Here is a 26348-nt window from a genome sequence, read left to right as displayed (position 1 = left end):
TCGCAGGCTTCTATAAAATATTCGTTTAGCAAATAATCTAAACCAGGCGATTTACATTTCTTTAAGAGGGCGATAGCTTTAACTACTTCGTTATATGTTATTTTGTTATCAAGGTCACGTAACACATTTTCGAAATTTTCGAAGTCATGGTTCGAATTAAATTCTTCTGCATTAGCGTTATGAGTAAAATTTTCGTCCGAAAACATTTGCTGAAAATAATTTTTTAAATCATTGAGCGACGTATAACTATTGTAACAAGTTGTATTCTGCGACCTAAAGTACTTCCGAAATTCCTTGGTTTTTTTCCGTTTAAGGTCTTCGAATTGTTTACAGCGTTTAAGATTGTATGCTTTCCGTTTATTTTTTGTAATCATTTTAAAATTACTTTTTAATTGACACAATTTAACTCTATCCGTATCGATATGTGAGTTGTTATATATATGCAATGCATCTTGATACAACTGTTTCGCATCACTGCATTCTTGATCAAACCATTTATCGCAATCCGATATAGTTTGTCGTTCAAATTGTGGATATTTTTTAACGCGTTTGATTAACAATGGGTCTGCTACATCTCTTTAAATATTTGTGAAATTTTTAAATATTGTGTCGATATTTGCGTTATTTTGATCTACGTGGCTATGAATTAAATTGTAAAAATCCGTTGCCCTGCTTATTAAACCATCTCGGAAATGCTGTTTTTATCATCCCTCCATTTCACGTGCTCGCTTATGTATGGTTCGTATACTGAAACTGGCAAGTAACATTTTATATTAAAATACAGCGGGGCATGATCACTGAAATTATTAAATTCTTTTACACTAAAGTTATCTACTATATTAAAGGAATGTTCACTTAGAATCAAATAATCGATGACTCTTGCACCATGAGTATTAAAACATGTGTATTTACCAATGCTATAATCCGAGCCCAATCTCCCGTTAGCGATTCTCAATGTCATGGCCTTACATAGGTCAAGTAAATTATTTCCTTGAGAGTTACTTCCCTTATCCATCGAAAATCTTGGTACCGTGTTATCAGCTAAATAGTATTCGGGGTCAATATCGTATACATATGAATCACAAAGAATGGCATCACATTTACACGTTGTTCTAGCGTTAAAATCCCCAGCTAACATTACTGTGCCCAACCCTTGAAAATGGTTAATATCGCTAACGAGACTTTCAAACAGGTCCGTATCTATCAAGTTGGTCATCGGCGATTCGCTTCCCCACATATATACTGCTGCAATAAATATATCTTCATTATTGTTAAAAAATGATTTATCTAGTTTAAGCCATATTATAGTGTCGTGAGTATTCTTAACAACCGATATTCCACTGGTTATGCTACTGCGCGTATATATTACTACACCGCCACTATTGCGCTTGGCTTGCCTGTGTCTATATTTCCTAAAAAAAGTTATTACAATCGTACCCAGAAAGTTCTATTTTGCTTGATTTGTCAGTCCATGATTCTAACAAAATAATTAAATCATACTGTGATAAAAAAGAAACGAAATCCGGGTCCTCCCGCTTGCCTGCACTCAAACCATTATAGTTCCAAACTACACACTTTAGTCCCTCCGGTCCCTCCTATGCATCCTTTATTGGCCTGCCGTCGATGTATAAAGTGTCGTATGACTCCCACGCCCGTATTCCCGCCTGCTTTGCCTCTTTGGCTCTTTTAAGGAAACGCCTCCATTTTAGTGCAACTTCCGGTGGGAACTGCTTCGTGACGTAGAACGGCGTTCCCATTAAATTTCGGCTGCTCCCGCGGACCTGCTGTCTGTCATTGAAGAACGAGAATTTGCACACGATACTTCGGTGCCTCCCATCGCCGCCGTTTCCGGCAGGTCTTATTCCGTTTGTGTTTTTGTGGCCCATCCTGTGCATTCTCTCTAATCTCATGGCAGCCACCGCTTCCTTGGTAAATTTTAGCTTCTCCGACATGAATGTTCTCACTATTTCTTCGCATTTTGTCGGCGTTTCATTTTCTTCCCCTGGGATATTGCCGAATATTAACTTGTTTCTCATATTCTGTGATTGCACATAATTCATGTTGTCTCTTAATCTGTTGTTGACCTGTTCCAGGTCCAATATCTTTCTCCTGGCCCCCTCTATGTCAATACCCACGGAGTCTATTTTGTTTTCCACCATGTCGACTTTTTCCCTAGAAGCCTTGGCGACTGTATCCATATGTAACCGTATTTTTTTGAATTCCTTTTCAAAATTATCCATTTTCCTCTCTAGCCCTTCGAGTACCTTAAATCGTGCGTCCATCTTATTTAATGTTAGATCTAGTTTGCCAAGCATGGCCAAAATGTCCGCGTTTGTTGGCCCCATATTGTTTTGGCACGTATTGCTTTCCATTGTTATAGACCGCTTTGGCTCGCCGATTTGGTTTGTATCGCTCACTCTACTTATCTCGTCGAATGCGTAACTATTACTCACGTTAATCCCTTCGTTAATCCCTTCATCAGTATCACTCACACTACTTAGTTCGTCGAATACGCTACTTGTGCTCACGGTAATCTCCTCGTGATAGTACACTGAATTGGTTTCGCCCAATACCTGGCTGATTAATCCAAGCCCCCCCCCTGGCGATGTTTGCGTATTTACACGTTTGCTAGCTTCAAAATCCTCATCACTTTCACTTCTTTTCTTCTTATCTTTCCTTTTTCTTCCTGTCATTTCAATAACAGTTTAACACTGGTAAAACGTTCACATTATATCCTTTAGTTTGGTATTAAAATGATTTTCGTATTAAAATTAACAAAGTATATCAAAGTTTTGTCAGAGCTCGAAAAAAACACGTCGGCTCGTCTTAAATTACTATTAAAAGAGCTCTTAATCATGTCATGTCAGGTTGCAAATGGTGCCTCAAGCTGCGAAATTATATTTTGCTGTGGACGCTTCACATCAGTATAATACTGCTACAAATGTATTTCATACCGACTGCCTGGTAATATGGATTGAAGAAAGTAATACTGCAAAGCTGTCGGTGTCGTCTGATATCATAATAACTCGTTAACACTATTTGATATGAGCAACTAACTCAATCTGAGCCACAAGCATGGCACCGGTATCCTTAATAGAGTTGAACAGTTCCGGGATCTATTTATTAACAGACTTTATTACTAGCAGAGCGTAGAAAACTTGACGTCAAATGAGAGAGTCGGCACATACCTTTTGGCACACTACATGTATATCCCTTTTCAATTTATAAAGATTACGCTTAATTTCCTCGAATGTCCATAATGTATTGTGTTGCTCTGGGATTGGTGTGTCTCTGCTCATTCTAATAATTGCAATACCTATTGCTTCGTCGCCGCGCCTTTCACTGTTTATTTTCTTTTAAAGAGATCTCAACGTGTACGTAAAGTAAAAGATTTATAAATGTTGACCCCTGACATATGATTGACGCTATGTTGCTGCAAGCCTTGTAAATCCCAGAAGGAAAATATGCAGGTGGCCTCTGTCGCATCTCAGATATAAAGATTGGTGAGAAAAGAGATTGGACTTCATTTATTAAGGTATGGTCTTGATTCAATCTCATCAATAAGTGTTTACTTATAAACATAGGCGGCTGGATGGTATAACCATCAAACAATGAGATGAAGAATTCAAATAATGAGATAATTCTTAATGGACATGCCACGTTCTTTGGCAATATACATCATCCTCTGTGCATTCGCCATATCTTTGGATGTCGGACCATTCTGTTCTTTGAAATTGGTGAACTGATTTTTGTTTGTCTTTCTTAACTATTCTTCTCTCGTGCCTATATGCGCGGTAAACACGTTCACCATTTTCAATACATTTGAAGGGTGAGTAGGCGTAAAGGCGTAAAAGTTTCCTGCTAACAGCCAGTTTTGTCAGTTTTTTTTTTAAACAATTACGTGTAGATTCCTAATTGTGTGTTTAACACGCCATGTCTTATTCCTATTTTTTTTCCACAATAGACTGCATCTTGCCGGATTGTGTGTTAGAGGTGTGTAAGATTCATATACATTATTAGTATTGTTGTATGAACAAATGCCACCCAATTATCCGTCCTGTAATCGAAACTTTTAATGCGCTTTGTAGAAATATCATACATACGTGCAGAAGCTCTCTTGACCCTCACATGCCCCGTGTCTTCAATCGTTTGAGGTGATTGGTGTTCTTTCTGGCAGATTATACCTAAACTTGGATAAAACCCCGTCGATATCTGTCACCAATGGGAGCACAAATATTCTTTTGCGGAAATATATTTTAGGTTCACAAGTAATAAAATACTAAGTTTGAAAACCAATTCTAACATACAATAGCTTTAAAAGCCTTACATAGACTTACTTGACTCTACCAACGTCACCAGGACATTTGTATAAAATAGCTTTGAAACGTGCTCTTATTCCTAACCCAGCTCCGCGCAAATGTTTGGCTTCCCAAAGATCAAATAAATATAAGTACCGTGACTAATCAGCCTTTGTACACAGAAATGAGTGTCCAAATGATCGGATCAATGTTTGCAATTATAATACACTATAAAGCATTGTGTTAAATTATTATATAGAAAAAATAATGCTTTTATTGCATAGTATATAAGTATTTTATACAAATATGATATGCAAATTAACATTTGGCTTTTGTAAACTGCAAACGTTAGCGTTCACTTTTTGTAAATATTGGAACTGTTAACTTATGCAAATCACCGAATCAAAGTTCCGCAAGTATCAATGAACTGAGGATGTCTGAATGACAAAATTACATTTTACATGCGGTTTCAAGATTATTATGACTTTGAAGAGATAAAGATAACATACGCTTATTCTACATGTTTAATTCAGTAAGTAAAACTATTAAATGTTTATAATTGTAACAGTAAATGACAGTTATTTTTTACAACCTCAAAGGCAGCCATCATTGAATCGCTTATGTCAAGACAAGTGGCTTTATACCAAAGAAGCAAGTCGGCTGTTTTGAATTTCTATGAATCTACAAACTTAATTCTACTGAGAAAGTATCCCAACTATGTTTTACAAACGGTTCCATGGGCAAAGTATAGGGCTTTTTGGAGAAAAATGTCTATTCAGTACGCCATACCATAATTAAATTTACGTATGGTACTTTTTTAGGAAAGTTATATCATGGTTAGTGACAGCTATCCACGGACAGCCGGATAGCCATGGAAATGTGGACAGCTTATTAGCGATGAGGTTATTGTACCTTACATGAAGCACAAAAGATACGACAAACAGTAATTAAGAGAAGAATATGACAGAAAAAATGTCATATTAACAAGATATTAACAAGATGTAGAAATAATACTTACTGAAAGTAAAACTCCCAGAGAAATTTGTTTTGAACTCTTATCAAACTGACAATTTTTGGTCAAGTGTTCGAGTGAAACTGCGTTTCACGGTTTGGAATTCCTCTGTGTCAGATTTAACACCAACTGTGATGACGGGTTTATTGGGTTCCATAGCTATCCAATTGTCCGGCAAACACGGACGCTTGTCTGGATCTTGCTTTCTTCCTGTAATAGAACCCTCCAAATGAGATACAGCCGTATCACTTGGTTCTGGTGAACCAAAACAAGTACAAAATATGGCCTTTTCAAATTTGATTGACATACAATATGGTCTTCTTTTAAGTCTATATCTTCAAAATAAGGCCTGCTTTAAGTTTAGACATACGCAAACATCCTCTTTTAATGTAATGCTTATAAAATATGTGCCGCTTTTAATTGCGTACGCACGACAATGTCCTCTTATGATTGCGTGTTTGGAAATTAATTGCGTACGAAATATGATCTTTTTTAAATGTGATGTATACAAAATATGGTCCATTTTAATGTTTGTACAAAATAGTGTCCTCAATTAATTATACATACGCACATGTTGCCCTATTTGAATTTTATTTGTACAGTTTGTTTAGTGCTCATTTGACAAAGTATATCATTTCATGAAATAGACATAGCTCATTTAAAATCAATCACTAAAACATCTTCGCAAACATACCGGCGGGTGGCGAATCTTCTGGTTTTGTTGATGTGTAAATGAATGGGCTTTATCGTGTTAACGTCTATACATCCAAAAGCACGAATTACACATGTCTTAGGTTTGCATTGGTCGCACTTCCAGCGTGTGCCTCGTATCGGCATTTCCTCGCAGACGTCGCACTTCTCTCCATGATGCACACCACCTGGGAAGCAGGGTAATAATGAATAATGTTTATATATACATACATATATATATATATATATATATATATATATATATATATATATATATATATAATTATCTCAACTCATAGCATGTATAGTTTTCCAACAAAGAAAGTGTATGGTTTGTTGTTTGTTGTTGTTTTGCTTCGCTTTGTTTAGTTGTTTTGCTTTTAATGACTGGAATGAATCCATGTTCTCTAGTTTGATAGGAGTGTAACCACAAATTGTAAACAGAACATGGTGTATTAGTTTTCTTTGCACATGTATCAACGAATTTAATTTTACTTATAAGTTTATTATAAACATGATGAACTGTGGTACATGTGTTTTACGTTATGTTATTTGTATTTTTCTCATGAACATGCGTGTAAACTATGACATGTTGACAATCCTTCACATACTCAACATCACGCCACTTGTCAGTCTAATTTTCCTCTAAAGATCAATCGACCAATCATCGATCGATAAATAGGCTGCCCCGGTTGCTGACAACCTGTCCCAATTTTTCCCAGACAAGTAAAATGTCAAGATTTACCTTCTTTCAATGAGTTTCTTTATTTTTTCAAAACAAACGTTAAAGAAATATGATTTCACGGTGTAAATAGGTTTCAAGTTTCTCGGACAGTCTGTATCCATACTGATTAGTCGGAGGCGTTGAATTTATACCATTTCCAAACCGAAGCGTGATCTTGACCAGCGCGAGGGGCAGCTTAAATGCAGAATTCCCAATATAATCGTTATAGAAAGTTAATTTATTTAAGAAAATCAGACTTATTCTTAGTGAAGCACTTTCCAGACTAATTAAAACACACAACCAATACTAAAATGAATTATAACACGTATATATGTAAAAACTGTTGCGCAACTTATCAAAATCCTCGTCATTATTTTGCTATTTGGCATAAAACGCAAGTGAAACCAATGGTGTTTAATTTGTGTTTTAATTGTATTGATAAATGCCATTACTTTAACCATGATTAACCGTGTTAATTTGGGGTATGTCGCCAGCCGGGCGAGCGTCTAATATTGGAAACTGTAATATTTAGGATTACCGAAAACTCCGTTAAACAAAAAGTTAATTTATTTCAGATAATGACCAATCTGATTCTTTATTTTGCACTTTCAATAAAAGTGATTTATGTCCTTTTAGCAATGTTTAAAAGTAATAATATCACCTTTAAAGGTAAAAACATGGGGGATTACGATACCCACTCTGCTTCGGAAATCAAGTTATCGAAAGCCCATTTTTAAAAAGCTATTTCGTGTCAGATACATATGAAACATTTGTTTTAGTATTAAAGAATTGGATTTTATTACTCATACCACCATTACACTTAGTAACATATGGGATTTTGATTCACGTCTGGGATCTGGGAAGCGTTTAAATAATTACCGAAATACCTATTATAGATAACTAATGTTATTAAAAAACGAATATTTATTTTGCATTTTAATTTACAATAAATGGTACACAACAAGTGTACCAGTGTTATAATGGATGACAAATGTTCATCAAAATCATCATGAAAGTAGCATTATCTATAAGCATAGGCGCCACTTAGGTGTTAACTTGTCTAGGTTTTCTGATAGCTAGGTCTCATGATAAGGTGGGCTTACAGGCGAGATATTACTTGATATACACTAACATGCGATTAATAGACTGAAGATTGATTTGAACGCAATGCAAAAAACCAGGATTGAGATTGCAATTTTAGGTGACACTTAATCTTCTGGTAGAAATAAATATCGCACATGTATTATCGTTCCAAAACTACTGCCGTATCGACACTTGCTATATAAATAATACTTCCATAGATTGGTAGCTCAATCCGGGATGTGTCTTTTTGATACCGTTTACACTGATGATGTTTTAGCTTTGTTTTAATAACAAGAATAAGACCAGACATTGTTTATCATGTGACAAGTCAACGTACCGGTAACCACTCAAAACAATGCGATTGTTATAATTGTATTCTCAGTTTTAAAATCAAATTTGGAAATTACAATCTTTTACACATGTTTTGTTTGAAATCTTTTTTCAATATTCATTGTTTGTTATCAAAGCAAATGCTGTTCGCAGTAAAACAAAAGGCGTATACCGTAATACCTCTCTAAATCGGACACCCCCGGGACCGATACAAAATTCCAGTTTATAGAGGATTCCGGTTTTAGAGGGAAAATTGACTATTTTAATTTCAGAAGGTCAATGAAAAAGCCTTATGTGGAAAACCACACACTTTCAGCAAATTGTATAGTTAATATTTATATAACATTCATTCATATTGCATTACATAAGAACAACACGTGTTCCTCGCGCCTATAATGCACATGATAACGCCCATGAGAACTATTGAGTGAAGAATTGTGCTCCCAATGAGACATGTACACAGACTTTTTTCACACGATATCCCCGATCGTCGACTTTCCTTCCCCATATTTCTTTCACGCGCCTTCGCTTACGAGGAGATTCAGACCTATTTAGTCTTAGCTATCTTAATTTCCAATTTGAAAATGGAAATGAATATCTAAATGCAACTGCTTCAAAAACAAAACTCACTAAAGAACCCTATGTTTGTTATCAGTAATAAGCATCAGTATTATCAATTCTATTCATTGGTATGCACATTACAGGACAAGTCTCTTTAGGTCACAATATACTAAATAGTTTCCCTATATAATTCAATGTAAAAGCGACAACTTTGAGCGAAAATAAATGCAACATTTTGCACATAGAGACCCCCATAACCATACCTGTTCTTAAAGGCCATTCTAAGCGGAATCGATTTATGCAATAAAAAAGATATGTCATGTTCAAACCAAAAAAGAACTTGACGCTAATCAAAATCGACTGTTTTTGCAACTTTTTTTTCGGCCGTTTCTTAGTGGAATGTAACCTTTTTCAGTGCAAGGCTTTACTAAAGTCTCCAAGTTTATCATATTTCAGGGATTCGGTCGTGAACACCTATTTATGCCCTACCATAATATCCGAAAGATAAAACCCGAACAATAGTTAAAGATGTAAAACATGCCTTCGAGTCAACTATGATATTTTGTTAGAGAGTACAGCCCTACATGAAACGAGTATTTAGTATATTGTAACCTATAAGACAACATTTACTGTTAACATCGCGAAAAATAAGCACCTCTCGATACTTATAAACCTATTTTCTATGTGCATGCCAAATTTCAGACCGATCTTTCACGTAGAAATGCTTAAAATGCATTTTATTATAACGCCTGATAAGCCATCTGGCTTTCGCGGTCGGAGCTTTGATTTATAACGGGCGTTCAAGAGTAAAACGATTACCCTAAATAATAACAATCGGTCAAAATACTGAAATATTGTTACAAGCGATCTAGAAAAAGAAGTAAACAACTATTAAATCGTGTTCATGAGTTCTTTCAGCACAAATTGTTGCGATTTGAGATGCTAAAGACGAGTTTTTGTACGTTTTTTTTCTTATTTTCCTCTGAAAACGCTTTTTTTTCTTAAAAACTCACAATGCTCCTAAAATTCATGAAACAAACGCATTTATTCCGTGACATTTGCCAAAACGCGTAATATCCCACCCCAAAAAGGATGATTTTCTGTAAATACAGCTCCTTTGTGACTAGGCCAGGTTTGCGTTTAGGTCACAATATACTAAATAGTTTCCCTATATAATTCAATGTAAAAGCGACAACTTTGAGCGAAAATAAATGCAACATTTTGCACATAGAGACCCCTATAACCATACCTGTTCTTAAAGGCCATTCTAAGCGGAATCGATTTATGCAATAAAAAAGATATGTCATGTTCATACCAAAAAAGAACTTTACGCTAATCGAAATCGACTGTTTTTGCAACTTTTTTTTTCGGCCGTTTCTTAGTGGAATGTAACCTTTTCCAGTGCAAGGCTTTACTTATGTCTCCAAGTTTATCATATTTCAGGGATTCGGTCGTGAACACCTATTTATGCCCTACCATTATCTCCGAAAGATAAAACCCGAACAATAGTTTAAGATTTAAAACATGCCTTCGAGTCAACTATGATATTTTTTTAGAGAGTACAGCCCTACATGAAACGAGTATTTAGTATATTGAAACCTTCAAGTTGTTTTGCGATTTATACCGCAAAATTTTCGACCACTTTTATTAATTTCACGCGTCTTTTATATGCTATTCACAAGATTTCTAGGTCTGAGGTGCAAAAACCGGTCATTACCGATTTAGACAGGAACACTTACGTATGAAATTACCCATTTTCGATCCAAAGAATGACCGGTATTCGGAATTGAGGCGATTCCGGTCTTGGGGGGATATTCTACGCATGGTTTCATAGAGAGAAAAAATAGGACCGGACCATTTGTCCGGTTTAAAGAGGATTCCGGTATAGAGAGGATTCGGTTTAGAGGGTTTCCACTGTACATATCGGCATTGTCTGTTCTGTTCTCGTATTGACATCCTCATCTAGTTCTATTGATTCTTGTCATGACATAATTAGTTTATCGGGTGGAAAATACGTGTGTTTTATGTAATATTGAAGAAGTTTTTTTCAACCAAGCAGTGTCTAATTTTGATAATGGTATTAATGTGGTGTAGATTTGATTAGCGGACCTTTTTATTTAATTATTTAAATAATTAAAACTGCTGATGAAATACCAGATTTATAAGTATGATATATCATAATGTATTATTATAAAATTATTATAAAATGTTTGTAATATGAAGGAAGGAATCATGATATGTCGTGCAGCATATGGCTCAGTACAAACTATGCGAAGCGAGTCTCAAGAAACGCTTGTAGATTGCGCAGGTTTTGTGGTCTACAACATTTTCCTCTAATTTCCTGAGATAGATTGAGTAATGAAGATTGTAGCGGATAATGAAGAGCAGTGTTGATATTTTAATATTAAAACAAACACATATAACGTTCGTACAAATCCCTGGCAAAAGCGTTTGAACCAACTTATATATTTGGAAAACATTAAAGCGTTGGAATAGTTACCATAGTGATTATTTTGACCATAGTGACAATCATGACAATAACGCCTAATATTCCTATAACAACGAATATGTTGATTTTTTTTTCAAAACATTTCTTTATGAGTGAATAATGTTTAATAATAAAAAGCATTGGCAGCGCAATACATCGTGCGAAGCTGAATATATTTGACACAATAATAAACATATCGGCAAATCCTTTAATAATTACTCAATATTACTTCACAACTGTAAATAGCATAATTGATTTATTACGAGATAAATAATACAATTCGCAACATCAAAAGAAAACTATAAAGTTTAAAATAATAATTAACTGTGATTTTAAAATGTGCTGCTTTAAATTAATCTGTCTTATCCAATTGAAACCCCAACAACCGTTGATCAGCGCATGCGCTTACATTTGTGCGTAATGGGTATAGTGTCCGTCTAGCGATCGGGAGATCACGGGTTCGATCCCCACAAGGGGAGCGTTCTTTAGATTTACCCAACACACCAAGCACTGTTTCTCGTCCCAGGAAACGGACTCGAGAGCGTTTCAGTAAGCCTGAGGCTTTTAAATGAAATCGAGCTAAAATAAATAGGTTTAAATTAAATTTACCTGGAACAAATTGTATTCGTTAAATGCATGTTTGTCTCCATTTTTATACAGTTAGTTGCTACATATACAGCGTTTTAGATAATTTTTGACCCATGGGGGTAAATACTCCAACTTTTCAAAGCATGGGGGTATATTATCAAAGTTTGCCTTGCTTAAAGGGTAATTTGCTAAAAGTAAAACAAGAATATAGCCGGGGAACAGACACACTACTTTAATAATGTAAAACACAATAAACTGTGTGTATTCCTTCTTAAAATGTTTCTTAAAGTGTGTTTTGTTTTATAGACTTCCATGAGCCTTTTCTTCCTGCGTCTTTTCCTCCTAAGCCAGGTCTGGACACACTTAACGGGTTTGAAGTTGGCCACTGTGGGGGCCAAGAAGGCTAACCGTGAGTAGTGCTTCAAGTGACTCGTCCTTCAGTGCAGCTCTGAAATGATTCATTTGCTTTTCAAAATGTATGCAATGTGATAATACAGTGAAATATTATTGGCCATGCTGCAATATTCAGTTTAATTTTGTCTGTCAATTGTTATACTTTTAATTTTAATATTATTTATCTGTATATACATTTGCAATTTATGATACAGAAACTTTTGTTGTGAACTCAGTGCCAAATGTTACTTTGTCTGAAAGATAGATTTGTATTTCTGTTTAAAAATGTGTTTGAGTTCAGAACTTGAGATATAATTTTATCATAAAATAAAATGCTTTTTACCTGTGCTTTGTCTTTATTCTGTTCTATGTACTGAAGGACCTTAAATTCACACTCCACACTGGTCACTTGCATAACCATGCCAATCTGTGCCACCTTTGCGAAGTAAGTGTGAGTATCGGTGTGTTTGATAATGACTTTCTTGCAGAAGTCTTCAAGTTAAAGCTGCTTATAACACCCAGTAAACAATGCCTTGATTCCTTGCCATTCAAGTTTCAAATCTTTTCCATTTATTAATGCTTCCACCGTTGTCTCTTGAACAACATTATTTACAGTGTTTTTGGTAACTTTTGGTTCACAATACATTTTAGTGATACATTCTAGTGCATCCTGGTCACCTCCAGCACTCTATGATATTGGCTCTAACAAATGTCCTAGACTACTCAGCACCTCAGAGTCATACTTCCTGATCCTTGTATTTATATTGTCAATCAAATTACCTATGTACCAACATTTTAATGTTTAGAAAATCACTATCAGATTATTGTTTATGATTTTTAAAAGTTTCTCCTTTTTATTTAGGCTGTGACTCCTCCCCCTCCCCAAACTCAATAGTTTCTTTAATCTCTTTCAGACCTTTACCATCATGTGTTTTCATGTATTCTAACCTACCTACAGCACCTTGAATTAAAGGATGTACATCTGAGAATACAAGCTTTTGTTGCTGCATGTTACATGGTAATACTCCTAAGTCAGTATGTATGCAAAGCATCAGACCAATGAGCAAAGCTGTTAAGTCGAACAGTACTTGAACAGTCCCTTGGCTGTCGGATTTTTAGTTGCTAAAATAGAGAGAGTTGCAAGCTATGATCCAAAGCAGTCATACACTGCCTCAACAGACTTCTTCAGTCCAAGCCAACGGATGGAGCGTGGTTCATTTATGCTTATTGTCGGTTCGTTCAACAAGTCTTGCATTGCCTTAAGGGTATTGATCCTCATTATTGATGCAGACATAAAGTTATATAATGATTGAAACATTTCTTTAATTTTTTTCAAGGGGCCATTGTCTTATAGCATCTGTTATAGCTATATTAAGTCTATGTGCAATACAGTGCGTTTGTGAAATAAATGGACAAACGTTTGACTTCACCTGAACTCCTAACCCTGTCTTTCTCCCCATCATTACACTAGCCCCATATGTGGTCAAGGAAACACACTTTGTAAGATCTTAACCTAAAGTTGTTATGATTTTATGAACACTTTTAACAATCATGTAGGCACACCCATCTGATATTTCAACACTTGCTAGAAAAGAAGTAACTGCTTGGCCATGTTTAAGGAACCTTACACAGACTGATAACCTCTTGCTTACACTTATATCAGTACTTTCATCCAAAAGTATAGCATAATAGTTAGATTCTTTGATTTGAGTAACAAGATCTTTTTTTGTAATGTTCAGCAATAACTTCTTGCATTTCTGTAACTGTGGTTAGACTCAAGATCTGATAATGCATTTCAACACCATTGAGCCTCTGTAAATCAAAAATAGGATCTAATTTGTTTAGTGGTATTTCATTATTCATCAAGGAATAGAGTGTACTAAATAATGCCTGATCCTGAGTATCCGTGTCATCGGGGACACTTTTCTCGCCACTTTCTGAATCAACATAAGCTACATGGCATCTTTCTTCTGGCACTCAATGTGGTCTTTGCTGGTACAGTGCCTGTCGAAAGAATTTTGTTTCTTAAGCATGCAGAGACAGCTTATCAGGCATTTCAAGCTTTTTATTTGTTATATTGAAGTAAACATGGGGAGAAAATGTAGGCTTCCGTGGTTCCACCATGGATTGAACCCAGGACCTCAGTGCTCCTTAGTGAACACTCTTATCACATACCATTTGGCTAAATGGTTACCCAAATAATGAGGCTGTTAAACGTAGCCTATACAATATATATACATGCAGTACTGTTCACAATCAACATTTTTTAAACTAAAGTAAGACAATGAATTCAATTGGCATATCAAATGATTTACCTGTCAATGGCCGACTTTTTAATGTTGATTGCTCTTTCAGTGGCCCAAACATTATCAGCCTTATATTGTTCGCAGATTTTACATTTTAAACGAACTTCGTCACTATCGTCCACCACCGTGAGCCACGGAAAACTTTTTTCCAAACTTTCAACAGTTGATTTATTTGCGTTCAAGTATGTCCTTTTTGATTTGAAAACGGATGAAATTAAATCGGTCAGTATCGGCAGTACAATGATTTTACAAGAAACAACTTTTGCCGAATAAAACGAATCAAATTTAGTTTGAGAAGTACTTTGTTTAGGTTTCGAAAAAACCATGCTAACATCTGCACGTAAATAAACACAAATGATAAGCGCTTGACTGTCTATTAAACAATCAATACTAAATTTACCATGCGTCTCGATCATACAGAGTATACCTACCGACTGGCTTACTATTTATACAAGCCAGCGCAAAAATAGCTCTAATTTTAACGATAACCAGTCTCATGTTTCGGCGAAAGACAATCAGCTGTTTATATTTTTATTGTGTTGTGCGCAGAGAATTCTCATCAATTGCGTATCTCCAGATTGGCTTGCTGAAATGTACGCACGGAAAAGATAAATTGAGAGTATCTTGATATTTGTAAAGCGTATATTACGCTGATACGCATCTTATCTAGAACGCTGCATATATATAAAGATGAAATTAGTGAATGTTAAAAGAGGATAACACTTTACGACAATGCTCTAATTACATAATTTCACGCCGTAGATCCAATAAATATTCCTTCTTTAATCCAAGATTGTTGATTGCAATTATTTTCTTAATAAACACGTATACAAGTGCTACTTGCGTAAAAACATCGATCGCTTATTAGTATGCATGTACGCATAGCAGGTTTTAGTTGACTTAAACACACACAATTGCATAATATAATATACTGATTACCTCCATCCAAATGAATGGTGTTATTCTCCATAACTGTGCAGATGACAACTTTGTAGTACTTTAGTCCAACAGTATTGATTCGTCTTCAATTAACTATTAACATTTCGCAATTTGAATATAAGGTATATTGTAAATGTGCACCCATTTAAAACAATCGAATGACCTATAGTATCTTAAGACATACAAATTGTTATGCATTTTTGACAATTAATTTAACATGATATTCCAATAGACAAAGAACCAAGTTGCAAAACTACGAGTAATTGTCTGATCATATCAAATGGGGGAATATTGTATACTACTGATGATTTAACTGTGGACACTTTCGGAAATAGTTGCAATAATTCATCTCCCGGGTACTGACCCCTCCGGATCGCATTGAGTTGCGACCGGTAAAGGTTGTTCTTTTTTCATTAAATTTAAGCTGTAAATAAAAGCTCTAATCATTGAAGAAGAACTATATCAGTTGCTAATTGTGATGCTGATATTAATGCTGATGATGATGGCGATGCTGATGAGTACGATATAACAATGTTTATTTTAGAAGTAGTGTTTTATGATAATGATAATAATGATTATGATTATTATGATGATAATAATAATAATAATAATAGTAATAAAATATAAAAAAAATATTATTATTATTATTATTATTATTATTATTATTATTATTATGTTGATGATTTATTTGTTGGTGATGTTGTGAATACTATTTATTTGATGATGATGATGATGATAATGATGATGATGTTGATGATGATGATGATGATGGTGGTGCTGCTGCTGCTGATGATGATGGTGGTGATGGTGCTGCTGCTGCTGCTTCTGCTTCTGATGATGATGATGATGATGATGATGGTGATGATGATGATGATGATGCTGATGATGATGATGATGATGATGATGATGATGATGATGATGATGATGATGATGATGATGATGATGATGATGATGATGATGATGATGATGACGATGATGATGATGGTGACGATGATGATGGTGATGATGATGATGATGATGATGATGATGATGATGATGATGATGATGATGATGATGACGATGATGATGATGATGATGATGATGATGATGATGATGATGATGATGATGATGATGATGATGATGATGATGATGTCGACGACGACGACGACGATGGTGGTGATGATGATGATGATGATGATGATGATGATGATGATGATGATGATGATGATGATGATGATGATGATGATGATGATGATGATGATGATGATGATGATGATTATGATGATGATGATGATGATGGTGATGATGATGATAATGGTGATGATGGTGACGACGACGACGACGACGGTGATGACGATGATGATGATGATGATGATGATGATGATGATGATGATGATGATGATGATGATGATGATGATGATGATGATGATGATGATGATGATGATGATGATGATGATGATGATGATGATGATGATTATGATGATATACGTCATCTTACTTTGGACATGAACTTTTCATTTAAAATCCCGTCTTTGCTGTCATAAATGTCCTAGAAGTAATTTACTATAGGCGTGAATTGTTTTACATAAAATCGTTTATAAACCACTTGGATTTTTTACCTCTTCAAGGGCAATCAACATGTTGATTGATTAAATAAATGTTTTAGTTTTCATACTTATGACACTCTGTTTCTTCTAGTTCTGGTTAATTATTGAAGTGTTCATCAAAACGTCTGCCAGCGCGCTGTCAGTACTCCTTTTGTGATCCTCATCGCTTCCACTCTCAAATGCTACTATTTCTGGTTTATTTCTGAAATGTTAATCAACACGTTTGCTAGCGCGCTTTAAGTACTCTTTTTGTGATCCTCATCGTTTCCACTCTCAAATGCTTCTATTTCTGGCTTATTTCTGAAATGGTCATGAAAACGTAATCTAGCGCGCTGTCAGTATTCCTTTTGTGATCCTCATCGCTTTCACTCTCAATTGCTTCTATTTCTGTTTTATTTCTCAAATGTTCATCAAAACGTCTGCTAGCGCGCTATCAGTACTCTGTTTGTGATCCTCATCGCTTCCACTCTCAATTGCTTCTATGTCTGGTTTATTTCTGAATGTTCATCAAAATGTCCGCTAGCGCGCTGTCAGTACTCTCTTTGTGATCCTCATCGCTTCCACTCTCAATTGCTTCTATTTCCGGTTTATTTCTGAAATGTTCATCAAAACGTCTGCTTGCGCGATAAAAGTACTCCTTTTGTGATCATCATCGCTCTAAAAGGTGGTTCATTAACCTTTACTTCCCGCTTTTGATATTTAAAAATCCATGCATTTAAAATATAGACTGACAAAGATGTAGCTGCGTATGGTAAGAGTGTTAATGCAAGACACTTTATCATAAAATAACAGTCAAACTATAAAAAAAACTGTACTATGTACTATTTGACTGGTTTAAAACGCACTTAATAACGGTTTGCCAAAATGAAAATGAAAAATAAAGTAATGCATTCGGACAACACAGTGCTTGCATTATGGTTGAACAAATAAATTAACTGCTCGTTCTAGACAATATATATATATATATATATATATATGTATGTATTCGTTAATTATAAGTCTAAATGGTCGACTGGTAGCGAGTTGCTTTTTGTTCCCACACATCCCGGATTTTAATCAATATGATGGCAATTGTGTTTGTTTAATAGAAAATAGGAACAAAGTTCATAAATGCGATGTTCCATCAAACAGTTAATAAAATATTCCTAACACAATGTTACCGTATTCACCACATGTTCTTAATGGTAAGTATTTATGGGAAACCTAAAAATACCGTCAAACAATTCTTATTTTTTCTCATATTCTTTCAGATAGAACCGGTTTAAGTTTTGAGTAAGTTTAACCTGTAGCTTTTTAATTTAATGCGTTTAATATTATGTCGTTCTTGGATATAAAGTCCTATGCTGGATCGTATAACGTCACAACTGAATACATTTTATGCTTACTGACGAATGTAGATCATGTGGTTAAATGATGCTTTGTACGTTCCTGTGACCACTGATCTGCATAATATCATTGGGACAGCATCCTGCATTACACAGATTCTGCACCATGTGGTTGGGAAGTTTAATTTTTATGCATGCACAACTGCACATATTTCATTAGTTGTGCTATTTCTTTACACCCATTCGAATGCATATGAACCGACGATCAGTCCCAGTTGTGTATTTGTCTGTTATTGTTCTGCATGCTTCTTGAAATTAGAATGGGTCGTTTAGCTCCGATAAGCCATGGGGCTGTTTTTCGGCTTTTGCTTCTGGGCTTTGTGTAAAAATGAGTCGCGAACTTTAAAAAAAAATGTTTTAAAAAAAGGTTGCGCTTTTTTCGAAATTGTAAACAATGAGTCACACACTGTTCAAAATTGTAAAAAAACAAATATGTCGCTCACTGTTCAAAATTGTAAAAAATGAGTTGCGAACAAAAAATGATTCACGTAATATTCAAAATTGTGAAAAAAGGAGTCGCGCATTTTTCAAAAGTGTGTATTATTGAGTCGCGCACTGTTCAAATTTGTGACAACATTAGTCGCAAACTGTTCAAATTTGTGAAAAACGAGTCAAGCACTGTTAAAAATTGAGAAATAAATGAGTCGCGCTCAGTTAAAAATGGTGAAAAAATGAGTCGCAAATATTTTTAAAATTGTTAACATTTGAACATGTCAAATTTATGCAAAAAGCCATTCTCAAATGAGAAAAAGGTCCCGAGTCTATAATACAACCTTGAAAGTTTACAGAAATTCTTTTTTTACGGTTGCGTATTGACAGTTTATACAGTATCCTTGCTGTAATAGTAATAATTTGTTCAAGTTTTGCTCTGATGTTGGATTAGTTTTATTGTATTATAATTAATTATTCTATTTTAATTGCAGAAAGTTCCGACAACACGTTTCGATTGGTCATGATCAATCGCTCAAACTCTTGGCGGCACATTTCTAGCCTCGTAATCGGTCTGAGTCTTTCTCTGCCTCTCAAACAATAAGAGATATCTCGCGCTGCATCCTGACACAGCTTCACAGTCTCTTATAATTTCATTGTATGCATGCCAAATATTATATTTATATCTTGATATGTTATATATGTTTTGTGAAAACTGTAAATACTGGATGAGACTATAATAAACTATTAAACTAAAGCATCAACCACTCTAATTACTTTTTGGAAAGCTTAAAAAGTTTCCGACAAATTTATTTTTAGAGCAGTTTTCATTTTGTATGTTATTGTTTAATCGTTGAATGTTATAGATCTACATTAAAATAATTGTTTATTCTTACATTTGTATTATTCAAGCAGTTGGCAACTGAGTGTTTGATTATTGTTTTAAGGATTCTTTATTTGATTTTCAGGTTGACAACCAGTGCATACAAAAACTTCTGGTTGTTTAAAGTTTTGGAGACAGAACATTTTTTAGTGTGCACTTTTGATTTCAGCCACTAATAAATTGAAATGTTTATGTATTATTAGGCATGAAATGTATTAACAAATCATCATAATTAATTATTAAATATTTTACTTTGGGAATGTTAATTTATTGTGTATGAAATTCATATGTTTGCATTGCTAGGAAAGTATTGCATTTGTAAGGTATTTTCTATATTTTTGTATAATCTTAGACAAGATGTATAGTGAATAATAGTCATAAGTTCTTCTTTTGCTCAATTCTTTAACGTTGTTTGTTTAATTTAAAACGAGTTAAGTTTATTTGTGTTATGTAAAATGTTCAACCTTACTGTTTTAATTTGTGTCTGTCTGCAGCAAATGAATAGTAGAGGCTTAAATTTGTATGCGTTTCATTTTTTCAATTAATTAATGCTCATTTTAATCATATGTTCCTTTGTGTATATACTAAGTAAATGATAAGTTTTGTTTTTTGATAAAAAAACGTGTTTATTAATTTTCTGAATAAAAATCGAATCACTAAGATTGTTTTAATTTTTAAAACACAAGCGACATTACACGCCTACACAAAAGTAGTTCTCATAATGGGCTTGACTTAAACATAGAACTCTACACATTTGAATTATTAACTCAATGTTGGCGGAGTTAAAAAATATTAGTGATGGTCGGACTTAAGAAGCGTTATCGGATTGGGTATCAGACAACACTTAAATATAACATGTCAGCGTCCCAAATGATATTTTGCACTAATGGCATGATAAAACCATTAATTAGTTTTTTCAATATTAATACGATGCTATGAGGTTAACTTTTATTAACGCTTTAATGGTTTAAGACTTATTTTGGGCCAAGGTTGTTTGTTTGAGCTCCTATATTTCAATTGCTTTGCGTTGACCTCAGTGTTTGGTCATTTTTTGCGTATTTGTGTACGTGGATGTCCTGAATACCCTATTTTTTTTATTCTATCTCGTTTTTAGGGAATTGATTCCTTTTTATAAATAAAGGACCTCGTTGTGTCATAAGGTTTCTGTCCTGCTGCAGTTGAATAATCTCTTTGTATATGTTTGATTTTAATTGTGTAGCTCTGCGGTTAAATTCTTATTAACACGTAATATTTTAGGTTTTCATACTGACAAAGTGTTAGGAAGCACACATTCGGTTTCTTCAATATTAAACCGTTCAATACCCCGTTACATTTTTGTAGTTGTTGATGCATTTGTTTGTGGTGTGTTTTGTGGTGTGTTGAATAGTTTTGCACTTGATAATTTGTTGATGTAAAAGACCATCTGCTTAAATATATCGTCTCTTCGATTTGTGCAGCGGAAAGTTCACTTTGTAGATATGTGTTAAAAACATAAGAGACGAAATAAGTCTTTAAATGGACAGGCAAAGACAGGATAATTGTCAAGACATGGCAGGTCTCATTGTTTTTACCTAAATGCCTCGAAAAATTCTTATAATTTATGTTTGTTTAAGCTCGTGAATGTGTCACTTTAATTAAACTGGGACCGGTGTTATGTTTTCTCAATAATATACATTCGTATATACACAAGTACTGCTCAACCTGTACCGAATGCAATCTTAGGAATTTATAAGAACGCTGCAAAGTAATCTTATTTACTGTTTATTTACGCTGTGACTCACTTGAGCTTTTCAGTTCTGATTAGAATACGAATGTTTCATCAAGGCAATTTATCCAACAAAAGCAGGACCAAAGTCGGATTGCGTACCGTTGTGACATGTGAGCACCACGTGCTTAACGCAAACATCGCACACCGAACTCAGGTCGTATGGACGCCGACTGAAGAGGTGCCTTAGATGACAATCTTCCAGCCTGGCAGCGTTGTTAAAGCAAACAAATGATCCTAATACTTCGACATCTTTAGGACCAGATAATTCAGTACGAAATGTCTTAAATCCCCTGTAAAGTATTCGTGAGTTAGTCATAAAAATATATTGAACGATATTATACATATATTCTGTATGATAAGTTCTTAGAGTAGCAGTTACGATCAGAACTAAAAGTTATATGGATTTTTATTAAATCATATCGTTTGTTTGATAAGCGGTGTAAATATGTAAATGTATACTTTAGATAGTTTATAATTCAAACATACAATGTATAATTGTTTAACTTGATTCGTGTCATGGACATCAAAGCCATTCTATTATGCAAATGCGTATAAAATTTAATGGCACGTACTTATGACCCATGATTTTACAAGCTGCTTCAGCAGTTTGTGGAGAGAACTCGTCTTCATACACCGCCCAATGTCTACTGTCTATCTGCATGAGGAGAATGCCATCAGGACCCAGTCTTAACCCTTGAAGTATGTAGTCTACAACAAAACGTGTGTGAACCATTCGATACACTTTATCTGACACTCCATATGTATGTACATTTAATGTAAAAGTTGTCAATAATTTATTGAAGTGGGTCATTACAAATTGAACATAAACTAATATCAGTAAGTTTATTGATTTATATTCGTGACATAATAAAGAAAAGTAACCATGACAATTAAAACCAACTGGTAATCAGGGCACGAGAAGAATATTTCATTCTCTGTTGCTATTTAATTGTATCACTAAGAAAATGTCCGTTTTAAAATATGTTTATGTACAATCGACGTTTGTACAGTTTGCAGAACTGAATCATACCAGAACAACTCTTAAATGTCGACCTTATTGTCAAAGAATTTATGTTTGATAAAATAGAGAAATGGTATCCTGACGGATTTAATGGGTACAGACCTGAACACAAGAGCGCTCTTTTCTCATAGGTAAGGCAACGAGGAGCCCTAACGGACGATATAAAACAGGTTCACGATATTGTCCAAACACACCGTTGCATTCACTGACGGAAGTCTCGGATCCCTTGCACGCTACATGTTCCTTGAAAAGCCCTAACATTGTTCCGGGTAAAGTTGGAGTAGAGAATCCCACGTGGCTGCAAAATATACATATGTTTGAGTCAAACGTGTGTGCTGAATTCAAACTACGCGTTACATGTTTATAAATGTTTAAAAGTACACGAACAAATCTATTCTTCATTAAATTGTATACATACATTTTTGTGTAAAACAGTATAATAATTTTTATTTTTTAATCTTTTGTATATGCATACTTTTTCATTGAAAGAAATATGCGCCTTTTACACGCAAACATTCATTGAAATAAAGTCGAAATAAGTTCATACTATTATCAATGATAACTTGAATACATATATCATTCACAGCGTTTCATGCATTTATTGATTGAAACGTATAAATAAATAATGTAATTATATATTTACCCATATCCAAGCAGTGTACACATATGTTTCGCAGTGCCACTGCTTATGTCCCCAATGAAGTTATATTCCATATTCCCATGAAATCCAACTAATACCCCTTCATAAGGTCGGCTGTTGAAAAGCGTCTCTAGCTTGATAGCGTCACCTACAATATCCCATGCACATAACATATACATAATACACATGGGTTTTAAATTATTGAGATGAATCTCGTTTTCCATAAAATATAACATTCATATTGTCATCGGATATACGATTGTTATTTCATGTACAACATTTTAACATGTACTATTAATATAACTAAAGCGAGACATTAACAACCAATTTGTGCAACATGGTCTTCTATCACCTTATGTCTCAATGTCATCAATTACACGACGCTGATCTGAATGCAAAGCTATGTGATGCTATGTATCAAAAGCTTGTTTATATTAAAGACGAGATGCAGATGGTACTCGTTTCGGTTAAATTACATCATACATCAGAAAGTAACAATAGTGATGCACTGGTTTGTACCCTACCACTGAGTAGTTAAATGGCAATTGTATTGAAAATTGGTTTCTGTTATTGTTATTTAATGTGAATCGTGATGATATGATATAAAGTTTTATTTACACTTAAATTTTATGTAAATCAGTATGGGCAGACGTGAGGTTGAGTGCTACTCAAATTCATCAATGTTTTGCATTTGGTGCGCAAAGGCCGTGATCCCAGTTTTATTCATATGTGTGTCTTTTATGCACCTGTGCGTCTTGTCTAGGACATGCGTTTTATGCCCCACAGTTTTGCAATTAGTTCCCTACCAAGAATTAATTTATATACATAAAGGTTAATAGGTTTTTCTCTTACGTAAGAATTTGAAGTTTCACTTTGAATATATGTGTACTTTATGGCAACATGACTTAAATGAGGCAAGTGTGAATAAAGGGTAAGCAACTATTTCAATATTTCAAGCAGTTATTGAATAGTGTTTTAGTAACATTTTTTCTGTGCATGGTCTTTTTACATAACTTTCAATATTTGCATACTGTTTGTTTAGGTTTGATTATTCATGTCATACAATGTACATATTATATAAACACATCAAGCAGCGAAGTTACCCTGACATTCTACGCCGACAACCGTGCTGTTGTCACATCCGATAATGTGAATACTTGAATGGTTGCACATATCAAGTGAAGATTCGTTCCCAAAACATGTTATAAGTCGACTGTATAATGGCATGTTCCCAGCACCGAACTTGGAATATCGCCATAGCTGTGTCGCGCCCCTGTAAGACAACTCTTGCTAAAAGCGACAGCAAAAATAATGGAATAAAGTTTTTTTAAACAAATTCAAACAAACGTTTTTATACACACAAAAAACAATCGCAATCATTAGCTACCACTTCCATGCCATCACATGCCTAGCTAACACCACACTCAGATTACTTGCTTGCTGCGTGATTTGATAACATCAACCAACACCGTTCAAAATGTTTCTTAGTTGTGTATGCCATGACTTATTGTTGATCCTATGAATGCACATAATGTGTCACAGACACTTATGCCCCTCTAAATACATGTTTGGAAACAGACAAATCCACTATATATTAAACATTGGACAAAATGTAAATGGGGTAAATAACCATACTTCAGCCGAAACGGGTCGCACTCAAAACGCCCTTCATCACAATTAGGTCCTAGAGCTGTGACAGTCTGAGTTGCATCTTCCGATCAGTTAGCATAATTATTCCAAAAACGCGTTCGACCCAAAATTATTTATTTAAATAATTTACATTAAGGACACTCAAATGTGAACGTTTTAGCAATATCCATCCTGTAAAGAAAGACGATATGAAAACACAGATTGTCTGGACTATAGGATCTACATCCTAAATTGCAAATACAAAAACAGACACAGATTCATAATTTGTACAAACCTCGAAGCAAAAGTCTTTTCTTGCGGATCATCTTTACATAACGGTAACTCAAGTATGACAGTTTAAGCGAGATACACTATTAAGCTTAAGGGGACTAAGTGGCGAAGGGGGGCGGGGAGGCATTTCAATTTCACAGAAGTCTGTGTCAATATATAATTGACATACAATTCCGTTATATGTTTTATAAATTTGAAAACATGCTATTTTACCTATTGGATTTCGAATTTCATTGCACTTATCAATAGTACATATAACTGATATGCATTTTATTTCAGTATATGTTGACATTGTATACAAATTATGTTATATGAAAGAAAACTACCTGTATCCCAAAGAGGAACATATTACGTTGGCGGCTCGGGAGTCAAATCCGAGAGAGCAGATTGATTGATTCTGTCCTAATATTTCTGCCTCTACTCGATCTTGCAGCGGTGTGGGGCCATCCACAAGCCGGGAACCTGAATAATAAACTATGCATGAATGTTGAGTAGTATGACAGTTTCAAAGAGCAATCTCAGCTTTGAAATACAACTGATTACATTGTATTTTCGGTTAAGTGAAGAAGTACACACTTACATGTTAATGTTGCAAGTTGTACTTTTAGAAACATAAATCTTATATCATGCTTAACGATCAAAAGACATCTGTAGACTTAAAATAAAAGCTATATAAAAGCTTTTAAGTATTTATGAGTAATACTTAAATTAAAAGTATTTATAGTTACAATTATAATTCATACAGATAGTCAGATGTGATACTGAGTCCAATTTACTTCGTTTCGTTAATATAGACCGACGTGACTGAGCTTTTATACAAAGGTGCGATTATATGGAAAATGCGATTTCAGGAATGCTCGTAATGTATTGGTCCACGAACCGTTCGTATAATCGCGATTCAACTGTATAATACCGTTGCTGCAACGAAATAAACTAAATACCTACCACACAATACTTCAACAATATGAAGTAAGAGAAGAAACACGTAAAGCATCGTTGCTTGCAGTCCTAGACATAAACTAACGCGCTAACTTTATCATCAGTTATATATGTTGTGATAAGAAACCGAATCCGTCTTGCAAATACACGCAATGACTTTTAACTGCTCTATATATTTACATTATTCATTTATACAGACAATCGGTAAAGATAAATAATCATGAACAAGTTTAACGCATACCAATACTTTCTCTACAGGTTTTAATAGTAATAAATGTATTTAAGGTAAATGACCATTCCTATAGAATACGGGCAAAAAACATAGTAAATATGATTCAATCACGTTCCATGTTTTGGAATGGTCT

The 26348-nt window shown here is 34.6% G+C and overlaps 1 protein-coding gene and 1 long non-coding RNA gene across 3 annotated transcripts; both read right to left on the bottom strand.

Annotated features, from left to right (window-relative positions):
- Positions 1 to 11984: 11984 nt before the first annotated feature.
- Positions 11985 to 15957, bottom strand: LOC127857504 (uncharacterized). Its single transcript, XR_008038388.1, has 2 exons — positions 12511 to 15957; positions 11985 to 12222 (listed from the first exon to the last, which is right to left on the bottom strand). It is a non-coding gene; the product is annotated as an uncharacterized LOC127857504 (long non-coding RNA).
- A 5483-nt stretch (positions 15958 to 21440) lies between these two features.
- LOC127857498 (neurotrypsin-like) lies at positions 21441 to 26122 on the bottom strand. Of its 2 annotated transcripts, XM_052393895.1 has the most exons (8): positions 25990 to 26122; positions 25371 to 25506; positions 24228 to 24397; positions 23128 to 23272; positions 22679 to 22782; positions 22036 to 22171; positions 21724 to 21753; positions 21441 to 21632 (listed from the first exon to the last, which is right to left on the bottom strand). In XM_052393895.1, exons 1-8 carry the CDS (start codon positions 26036 to 26038, stop codon positions 21614 to 21616), a joined length of 789 nt encoding a protein of 262 aa, XP_052249855.1. In that variant the 5' UTR covers positions 26039 to 26122; the 3' UTR covers positions 21441 to 21613. The 2 variants fall into 2 exon arrangements, with proteins under 2 accessions (XP_052249855.1, XP_052249854.1); XM_052393894.1 differs by having other exon boundaries at positions 21441 to 21753.
- Positions 26123 to 26348: the final 226 nt, after the last annotated feature.

This window comes from Dreissena polymorpha, chromosome 14 (assembly GCF_020536995.1).
Source record: "Dreissena polymorpha isolate Duluth1 chromosome 14, UMN_Dpol_1.0, whole genome shotgun sequence".
NCBI lineage: Eukaryota > Metazoa > Mollusca > Bivalvia > Myida > Dreissenidae > Dreissena > Dreissena polymorpha.
The sequence above is the reverse complement of the archived record's forward strand: the minus strand, read 5'-3'. Positions and strand labels throughout refer to the sequence as shown.

Bases quoted from the DNA above. Each gene is read 5' to 3' on its own strand.
- LOC127857498 (XM_052393894.1), bottom strand. From the start codon at position 26,038: ATGCTTTACGTGTTTCTTCTCTTACTTCATATTGTTGAAGTATTGTGT. The intron at 24,398-25,370 runs GTAGTTTTCTTT...GTTGTCTTACAG, and splicing joins TGTTCCTCTTTGGGATACAG to GGGCGCGACACAGCTATGGC. The intron at 22,172-22,678 runs GTGTGTTTGGAC...GTTTTGTTGTAG, and splicing joins TTCCGTCAGTGAATGCAACG to ACTACATACTTCAAGGGTTA.